Source organism: Pygoscelis adeliae, unplaced genomic scaffold (assembly GCF_000699105.1).
Source record: "Pygoscelis adeliae isolate BGI_AS28 unplaced genomic scaffold, ASM69910v1 Scaffold54, whole genome shotgun sequence".
Lineage (NCBI taxonomy): Eukaryota > Metazoa > Chordata > Aves > Sphenisciformes > Spheniscidae > Pygoscelis > Pygoscelis adeliae.
In genome coordinates this window covers 4705608-4716099 of record NW_008824982.1, presented here as the reverse complement: position 1 = coordinate 4716099, position 10492 = coordinate 4705608, and the positions used below count along the sequence as shown (strand labels likewise).

Below are 10492 nucleotides of genomic sequence, written 5' to 3'. Positions count from 1 at the left end.
CCCCCCCCATATGCATGCAGTGGGAATGCTGGGTCCCCTGCACCAACTGTTTCATTCTGAAGATGGGCACCTATTGCACCACCCTGCCTGCCCTATTCACCTATTTCCTTCAATGCCAAGACGAGCTCAAGGACTGAATGTTCAACTCGTTAATATACTTTTGCCTTTGCCCAGTATGACAAACTGTTCTAACTGAGTTGTTGCACTTCTGTCATTGCCCACATCAGTTATGTAGTTTTTAAGATTACTACGACCACAAAGCAAACCGCTTCCAGCAACTTAATGGAAACTGCAATCAGCACAGACCAGCCACCAGACTGTCACCACAGTTAAACAGACCCTCATGAAACTCTGGAGATGAAAAGGGCCTATCTGCCAATATCATGTTTTCAGTTTGCTAACAACACTTTGTTCTCTCCCTCATTTCAATGAGAAAGGAGTCTACATGGATTTGTTTTATTTATCTGAAAGGCTGAAATCTTGACAGCTCTGAAAAATATTCACTACTTAATGCTGACAATTAAATATACCAAAAAAACCCCCAAAACAAAATCAAAACCATATAGCTTCCTTTGGCAGAGTACAGAGTATATCAAGGCTAGCCTCAGAAGTTAGCAATGTGCCTCCCCAAAAATTATAAAAAATTAAAAAGTGACCTACATATTTTCTGTCTCAATACTCAAAATCCTGAGGCCAAAAATGACTTTTTCCCCTTTTGATACCCACAGAAGGTTACTGCATTCCTTAATCGCGCAACCCAGCCTAGCAGCAGGCTGACTTTCAGGAGTGCCGTTGAAATCTGGCAGAGAACAGCCGTGGCACTGCTTTACAACACCTATTCTTCTTTTTGCTATTTCCACTGTTTCTACTTCCATGTGCTAGGTTCTCCGGAGATCACTAGTTTTCTTGTTACAACCTTCCGAGCAGTTGTTACCCAGTAAGAAAAATTAAACAATCTAAATGTCTAAAAGTAAACTACCCTGTCTAAAGCTAAAACTGCAGATCGCAGCGGCTTTACCTCTCTGATACCATGGGGCCACCGTGGGCTGCACTGAACCGAGCTGCTCGGGAAGTGCTGGGGAGGGATTCTCCCTCTTCCTGTGAAGTTCGTCTGGGCCGAGTTACTGCTCTCTTTACAGCCATCTTTAGATATGCCACTTCTCAAGAAATACACTGAGGAGGGGATGAAGGCAGCGCCAAAGAGAGAGAAGAAATACTTAAGATGCAGAAAGCTTGCAGCAATGGCCAGAAACAAATGTAATCGGAAAATTTGGAAAAGATACCGAACCATCGGACGTCAAGTGTGAGACAACGTACTAACAGGAGTGGTGGGCGAATTGCCCTTCAACTTAGAAAATGAGGGCTGACACATTCAAGAGGGGAGGATTTGATGCAGTTGCTTGTGACACCGCTGTTGCTAGACTAGACATAAGTGAACCCAGAAGCTCCATTTTTGCTCTAAATTATCATGTTCTCTTACTAAATCTACTCAGTTGTGTCTTGGAGATCAGCTGTGTGAACTGAAGAGAGTGGGATGGTTCCTGTCCTGGATACTTGCAAAGACAGATAGATTATTCTATGGCCAGTTACATCTTCAAAATATAACTAAAATCTAAATACACGTTTGTTCTGTAACTAAATGTTGCATGCTATCCATTGAAATCAGTTTAAGAAGATCTCTTACTTCCTGTATTATGTGAAACAGGACATTATATGCATTGCTTTTCAAAAGAGAAAAATAACTTACATTAAAAATACATTCACTTGTCTTTTTGTGCAAATTCTAGAGTTTATGAATCCCTCTGACAGCCTTATAAATATATTATGCTCTGGTATTCAAAACAAGACTATCTCTGTCCCTTTTCCCATTAGAAATAAACTCTTCTTTAAATGGCATCAGTCAAATACGCATCTTATTCATGGCAAGCAGAAAAACTTTTTAAATCTAATTTGACATCTTAGTTATTGCTTTTAACTTAAGCCATAAAACAATCTATAGGTGCTACTATATATTCCTTCTAGTAGAAGGAACTCTTTGTTTCTAATATGAGTTACAGAACAACGTAAGAAATAACCCCAAAGCTTTATCTAAATAAATTTCAGCTTTTCACAGTGAACTATAACTCACCGTATATTTTCATTTGTGGTTTCAGGATAGCGGAAGATATTGAATTAGGCATCAAACCTTCACATCGCTCTTTCAGAATTTGGTGGGTATGTGCTGTACTGAATGGCCAGGAATAATCACGCCGTTCCCTTTGGCATAGTCTTAAAAAGATTCTGAAAGCATCGGGGGAAATTTATCTAAGAAAATACGAAGCAGACTCAGAATGCCCAAACCGTGTAGGCTTAGTCATAAAGAAAGACTGCAGCTTGTGCAGACGCTTAAATTACCTTTAATTTAGATAAGTAAGGGATCGATAGCAATAAAGCCAATATCAGGATGGATTTCAAAACAGGCTAGTTACTCCAGTCAAGAACGTAGCATCTCAGTGGGGCCCAACCAGTTTGAAGTTTCTGTGAGACTGCAACTTCCCTGCCATTTTCTGAACAAGCTACATTACAACATCAAGCTGTACCTCCACATGCTGCATGTACACTTTCAGCTTTGGTACAAATGTACCTCAGTATAGAAAACAGAGAACATGAACGCCATGCTCAGAAAATACTGGAAATAGCATTCAAGCAGGGGCACGGCGAAATCTAGCACATATTTAGTGATCATTTGGCCCTCTGAAACACCGATACTCTGGAGAAGCATGATGCTTGGACTGCTTAAGAGCTAGTACTATTAGAAAATAAATCTAGTCATATACAGCAGAGCTCAGACCCCATCATCGATATTGCCACATTCAGTGATGCTGCTGACCAGGCAATTCTGCTCCTCCAGCTGAAATCCGAGCATGAAGAACCGGCCATGCAGTGTGGTGGCCATCACCACTTCTGCTCCCCACCAGGACCTCAGGAGGCCTGCGACAACTTTCGTACCTGAGGAGGTTGTTATCCCGGTATGGCTAAGGTGTGAGTTTAAACAAAGCCATGCTGCTGCTGCACCCCATACAGACATACCTCAGAGCACTCCTGGCCCTCTTCCCCGATGACCAGCCAACAGCAGGCAGCTTTCCACCCGCTGGGCAGTTTGGGCTGGCTCAGGAGTGACCCAGGCACGCTGCCACCGTGCAGCTGACGCGTGATGGCACACCCGCTCGTGTGGCGTAAGGCAAGAGAGACTTCCTGATGTACCTCACTCCAGCTGTGCTCAAGTCCGGGAAGGTGAACCTTCAGCCTTAGTAGGAGCAGCCCAGCGCCGGCCATCGAGACGCTGGGCTCTCTCGGACTCTCTGTTATCAGCTGGGATCAATGCGCCCCTGCTGCTCCCCGGCAGGACGGGAGTCAATGCACTCACGGTCCCACTGACAAGGGTGACCGTCAGACCACGTTTGGGATATTCTACCTGCAGCGGTTTCCAGAATGGCTGTACTAGCAAAAGCACATTTTTTATGGCACACGTCTATGCATTAGCGCTTACCCTGTGCAAGAATGTATTTAAAAGAAAAACCTGACATTATTAAACCAGTGGAAGTAGAAGACTGAAGCAGCTTTGAGGTGCTTCAAAATGCCTTCCACAGCAAGATGAATTGATATCGTATTATCAGACACTTTGTTCTCTCTTTTTGGCTGCCAACCTAATGGCTGAGCTATTATAGTATCACTGTTCTTATGTTATAGCCTCAAATGCACTCAAACCTAATTTAAAATCCACCTTTTGCTCTGAAGCTAAAACAATATTAGTGGTGAAAATGAGGCTGACCGCATCCAAATCTGCACTTACAAAATTAAAGGCAGGATCTTCTTAGCAAAGGATACTTGGTCGTCAAATTTACTACCACCAGAGATCACACCCACCCTCAAATCACCACATATGACTTTTCTCTCTAATGAAAAAAAAAATAGCTGCAATGAGCCAGGGCTGTATTTTTTTAATGCCACCACTTTTTTTTCAGTGTGGGAAGTAAAAGGAGACTTATGTCTCTTCCCTATTTACACACAGCACGTTTCCAGATGTATGAAAGAATAAGCAGATATCGCTTAGCATCTCGAAGCCTTGTCTACAGAGGCACTGTAGATACATACAGTTAATACGAGATAGAAGTCCTGGCCCTAGAGAGCTTCCAGTCAAAACAGATGAAAGGATGGGGAAAAAAGAAGTAATATTATCTCCTTTTTTATATATATTTGAAAGCAAAGAACCGAGAAAACAGGTCATTTGCCCAAGACTGTAAATATTGATTCAAACTTAATACTTCCTGAGTCTCAATCCAGTGTCACAAAACCATTATTTCTCCCAAAACAGTGTATTAAGGAAAGACCACCAATAACAAAGCAAATTGCTGACTAGAAGGATCATAAATAAAATACCACATACAAATGTAAGTATGAACAATTCTGATTTTTGAAAACTTTCTCTTGTGTCCAGTTTGAATAATTGGCAGTTTCACAGAAGCTGGCAAATATATGCCTCTTGCAACAAAAAGTCATTGTGCAACAAAAATTTCTATTTTCATTTGTAATTATCTACCATAATATATTGATCCCTGTCTCAACCACAATCAAAATACTCTAATGGCTGAAATATAAGGTGGAAACACAAGAGAGGAACTCCCTCCTGATATAAGGAAAAAGGACAGAAGGAATACATTTAGGGAAACTGAGGAAAAAAGAATTGAACTTCTATCTGACAGCTACTTATAGATGCATTTTTTGTTGCATATTTTATACTTTTCTCCTCCAGTATCAGAGAGAACTGACTGTCTTTCAGTTGGAAAAAAAAGAGCTATACTTCAAGACTCTCCCCTTTCCCACAGATTCTGTATTCCTCTAGCGTTTACATTTGATGAAGTCTTTTTAAAAGAGAAACTAATTTTTTAAAAAAACCACACTGTGGTGGCAAAGACATAAATCCCTCACATTGTGCTCAGAGCGTGTCTCTTTAGGATTATTACAGATTAGATTATTATGGAAAGGAATATTAAAATATTTTATTTACCTGAACAGCATCATAATACATTTTCTTGCCTTCTTCATCTGTCTTGTCCGACATCAGCCATGCCTTGAGCAAATATTCATAAAAGCTATCCCCAAGCCCTCCAATGGAGACATGATCTAAAAAGGGAAGAAGGAGATTCAACAGCAATTTCATCTTCAGCCTGGGCAATAAAATACAATTACAGTTTGAAACAGTGCATTTACTGCATTTGAACAGCTCTTCCTACAACAATCTTTAATATGTAAGCCTAGAACCTCAGGAAAAACTTAACTGGTATATAGAGATAATTATTTCTTCAACTGTTAACTTTTTCATCAGGCTAAAGCACAATAGTTATTTAATATCCACAACATGCCACAGGAGCTCATGGCAAAGAAACAAGAATTTATGTAGTCTATCCCTTACAAAAATGTGTTAACCCAAGTTCTTTTTTATTTTAAAATCAGGAAAAAAATTAGAAAGTGCTCTCTAATTTGATAAAGGGTTTCCCTTCTTAACATGCAGGCATTGTTTTTATTTACTCTTTTATTCTCTAATGGTCCATTTAAGTTACTTCATAAAAAAGGTCAAAATGTTTTAGTTCCTTACTGCAGAGTTGAATTTCAGGTTATTTTATGGTATTTCAAAATGCCAACCCATATGTTTAAAAATAATATTACATTTTTGAACATCTGGCTGCTCTCAGAACTCAGCAGTGGTTCTAGAAGGAAAAAAAAAGACTTTGCCACATCTACAGATGATTATTGTTATCACACTGCTTTATCCTGCCCTATGTTTACTATGTGAAATGATCTGGTAGTACAGATGCTGTGATTATTCAACTGCATAAGTTTAGGACGCGACCCTGCAAACACTAACACCAACCGAGTCGGACCATCCGACGCCAGTTGCACCAGTGACATGAAAGTTAGTGATGCTCTCAGCTGCTTGCACAAGGTTGCACAGACCCCCTAAACACATCAAATACTACAACTATACACACACACACACACATATACACACATATAAAAATATATATAAGAGTGTTTCTCTAAGCTCCATTAAACTAAGAACAGTAGCTAGAGGTTTTCTTTTTTAAGTTGGTGCTGCCTGGTAACATTGGCATTTATTGAGTCTTCAGTGATAGGATTTCAAAGTGCTTTACCAGGACTACTCATTTATAACTGTCGATTTTATGGCAAGGAAGGGGTCCGCTAGTTCCACCCAAGACATCCAGGATGAAGATGTGGTTACAAATATCACACAGCAAGTCTGTGAGTCATATCACAGAATTCTGGGCATGAGAAAAGCAAAACACACCTGGGGTAACCCAGGCTCATAAAGCAAAATGCAGAAGGGTTAGTGGTACAGAGCTCACACTTCCCAACACCTAACTCTGATCCTAGCTTCAAAGTTATGCCTCTGTTGGTGGAATTCAAAAGAACACAGAGAACTTATTTTTAAACTCCCTAGTATCTTCTCTTCATGGAATGCCTCCTTTCACCTTCTGAATAGGCTGCAAAGCCATGCAAATGTAGAAGATACACTTTTTTCTATTCAAACTTTAATAAAGTGTCTTTTTCCTCCACTAGCCTGTGACATACAAAAAATAATCTAGTTTTCCAAACGTATCCTGTCCCTTTGCCTAACAAATACATTGTACCATCAAACCTGGTTTATAAATGGCTCCCCCCCCCCGAATGAGATATATTAAATTTCTGGAAAGAATACACCATTTATTTAATTAAATGTTCATGACCCAAAAGGAAAAGAAGCTTCTTAAAAAAAAAAGAGAACATTTTCTATGATCAAAGGCTGATCTTTGAACAGCAGCATTTAAATGACCTTTACGGTTTCCTAAATAAATTACCATAGAAACCTCTGACATTTGCAAACTAAATAGCACAAGCACAGTTTCATCAATAATAAGCCCTGTTATTATATACATTATTGCAGTAGACAAATCCAATTGACGCACGCTGCAGCAAATCACTGTCAGTTTACTGTCAAAATAACAAGGGCTAAATGAATTTACAGGAACAATGGCAGTGATCCAGCAGTGTCCTTCACAGTTACAGCATTGCCAGAGAAGAAATGTTCAGAAACTATTCCTCCCTCGCCACTTGATGTTTGAGAGATAATACTTCTGTTTTATACCAATTAAGAGTCTAAGTTGGTTGTTTTTTTTCCTGTTGTAATCAACTGAAAACAGCCTAGAAAAGCAATCTCAAATAAAACACCTCTCAAGTCTTACATTCTGATCTTCTACTATGGGAAAAAAAATTAATACATCAGTGTCTGTGAACGGAGGCAACTGAATTGGAAGAGATGCAACAAGATCGAATTTGCTTTTGCTGCATGCTAGGGGCTGACCTGCATCAACATCTCTGTCTATCATTTGCACGTGCAGGAAGCTATTTCTTTGTCAATACTACATGCTATTGGAAAACAAAGCTGGTATAAACTGTAAGTTTTCCTGTGCACACCAACAAAAACTGGCATTTAATGTGAACGAGGAGTACGTTAAGACACAATTATATTAAAAATAGGGAAATGGCAAAGGCCATGAGGCAGAGTAAGTATTTGACTGCTTTAAAATAAATAAGGCAGAGACACTAACGGTGTCAGCTACTAAAAAGATCTGCTCTCATGCAGCTCACCAAAAAGCTGAGTTTCTGTGGCTGACTGAAGCCGAGGAAGGAGGTAACCGGACCTGGCTCACAGATGCTGAGGTAGCCTTCTAACCAAACCCAGTGCCTCTTGCTGTAGGATGAACACTTCCAGTGGGAGGTTTTAGTGTTTTACAAAGCTGTGCTAACCCAACATGGGTAACAAGTGGGCACACACCTCTCAGATCTGTAAATGGATGTCAGAGTTTATACCAACATGCCAACCAGAGTCGATGGTTATGCATGCTGAGCTGCCACAGGCCTTGTGGCACGGTGACCTGAAGGAAGCCTCGCAGCGTAGCAGACTAGAAGGCTTTCTAAAATGACTGGCATACTTCTAATTCATAAAGGGAAACGGCCTTTGCCTTGATGGGACAATACAACTGAGCAGCACAATGTTTTTGGATATCTTTTTAATTCAGACAGTGACACAAAGCATTCAAAAATATAGTTTATTCAATAAAACACTCGTTCTTTGCCTTTGCAAAAATTATCTTATCTATCCAGACTGTGGCCAGTCCCATAAGGACTCCAGAACCTCACTTCCACCTTAGCTGCATCCTAAACAAACTATGATATTCAAAAACTTCTCCAGTCCTTTCCCTCTCTTGTATTGTCTAGCCAGCTCCAACACTGATAATCTATAGGACCATCTCATCTGCCCGTGCCTTTTCAGACCAAGACAGCATATCTTGCTTGTTTTCTTTCAATAATAGAGGGAGGAAAAAATACGAGAACATGGAAACACATGAATGGGATGGTGGTAGACTGAACCTAAGTAGGAAAAGTGGAAGAAGAAGTAGGGCCTCTAGAATCGTGATCCTGCACACTACGTAGGCTTTGAACATGTTACGAAGATCGGAGAAGGCAATGTACAACAAGAAAAGGCTCAGTCATCGGGAAGGGGCTAAGAAGTTCAATTACTTCAAGCATTTTATTATTTTTTTCCAAGGGGATTAATGCCATGACACAGTTCTGTTCAGTTTGTTTCCTCAGTTGTTGGCATTAAACTTCAACAGAAGTCACAGCTGGTATTAACTGGAAAGACTTGCTTTACTTTTTTTTTTTCTTCAGTGGAGCCACACCACTCTAAAAATATGGAATTTGACTCAGATGAACTGATAATGTTTCCTTAAACAGCTACTTTAGAGAGCACTTTAGATTTTTGAATAAAAGACTTCTGTGGTCTACAAATTCCTTTCCAAAATGATACATATTCAGACATTTCCCTGCTTGCACAAGTCATACTGAAAGATCAAAGAAAAGTACATTAAAATACAGCAAGTAGGATTATTATTTTTATATTTGTAGTATTTTTTACATTGTACAGAACCTCAGATATAACGTGAGTTTTTATACTTTATAAAAGTTCTTTATATATATACAAAAAACACATAACAGCGATTGAAAGACGCTAATGACTGCGAACAGCACACTGATAGGCAGGTCATAGCACCAAAGAAGTGATCTACTTACGCTGGCCCCATTGGCCACTGCTGGGATTCAGATAGTTGGGGTAAAGGCCCTCTGGTTTATCCAGTCGATTTAGAACTTTTCGAATATTCATTACCTATTGGAAGGGTACAAAACACTGAGCACTGATCCATTTTTCCCCCCACAATAAAACAGGGCCGGTACAAAAGTCTTAAAGTGCAAGTATCCCTAAAAAATAGTCTTATTCAAAACATATACTTGAATACCTCTGTGCAATCATATTACTATTAAAAAAGATCCTCTAAGCTGATATCATCACATAAATGAGCTCCTCAAAACCTCTGCAGTTCCTGTGTCAAGTGTCGGTAATGAAACAACGCAACAGAAGCAAGCTCTGAAGTTCAGGACTTGACATACAGAGTATCTCACCCCTCCACAGGAGACCGAAATTCACGGAGGCTAGTTGCCTTAACTAAGCTCAGCTACTTCAGCGTTCTATTCCTCATATACCAAAGCAGAAAAGGTATTAAATATTAAGCCTACCACCTAGTTCAGATGCAGAAGTGAATTGTAAAGCAGTTTTGCCTGGAAAGGAGAGCACTGCTGGAACTGAGCTTCATACAACCAGCTTGCCCGGCAGGAACCCATGCAGCCCTGTGCGCTCTGCCAGCACTGTTAAGGAGCTCACTACAAATGAGAGGCCCGGGGAAACAATTACAGTCCAGATGCTCTGCAGCTGGAGTCATCCAGCAGCACAATCCACTGCAGAGCACATGAAATAATTTATACTGAATTTTAACATTCACAGAAAAAGAAAATGTAGCAACTTGGGAGAATGAAGATCCTGAGCACCACAGACCAGAAATCGTAACAAAAAGGTACTGACAGCTTCATTATAACACCCTGAATGCCTAGAGATCAAGTGAACTAGCTGCTGCGAAAGAAGATAAATTAGCGTACACCAAGCCGCAGAAGGATTTCTGTTGTGGTACACAAACTGCCTTCTGCATCTTGACACTACATTGCTAACAGTCATTGCCCAAATGCGGGCTGCAACGAGCCCTAGACCTCATTTAATGAATTCTTCTATGAATGCTTCCATGCAAAGCTCATTCCAGTGTTTCTTCTTCTTTATCAAGCGTACCAGCCCCTGGAATGGCTTGCCTCAGAGGGCTGTGGAACCGCAGTCTCTAAAGGGTTTGAAGAGCAGCTTACATAAACAGATTTCCAGCATCTTGCAGCTATAGCTCGATGCCACTTTGGAAGAAAACCATAGGCTGGGATTTTTAACATACGCACTTTCGTCACACTTTAATTGTCTCTTAGTAGAACAGATGTTACACCATAAATGTCAACAGATTTT

The 10492-nt window shown here is 40.2% G+C and overlaps 1 protein-coding gene across 1 annotated transcript in view; it reads right to left on the bottom strand.

The window, feature by feature from the left end:
* MAN1A1 (mannosidase, alpha, class 1A, member 1) overlaps positions 1 to 10492 on the bottom strand; it is a gene marked incomplete at its 5' end in the record, with an annotated part of 117554 nt that overhangs the window by 22247 nt on the left and 84815 nt on the right. The window contains 2 exons of the mRNA XM_009325682.1: positions 5048 to 5163; positions 9172 to 9265. Coding sequence (XP_009323957.1) covers positions 5048 to 5163; positions 9172 to 9265 — 210 coding nt within the window. The remainder of the gene's footprint in view (positions 1 to 5047; positions 5164 to 9171; positions 9266 to 10492) is intronic.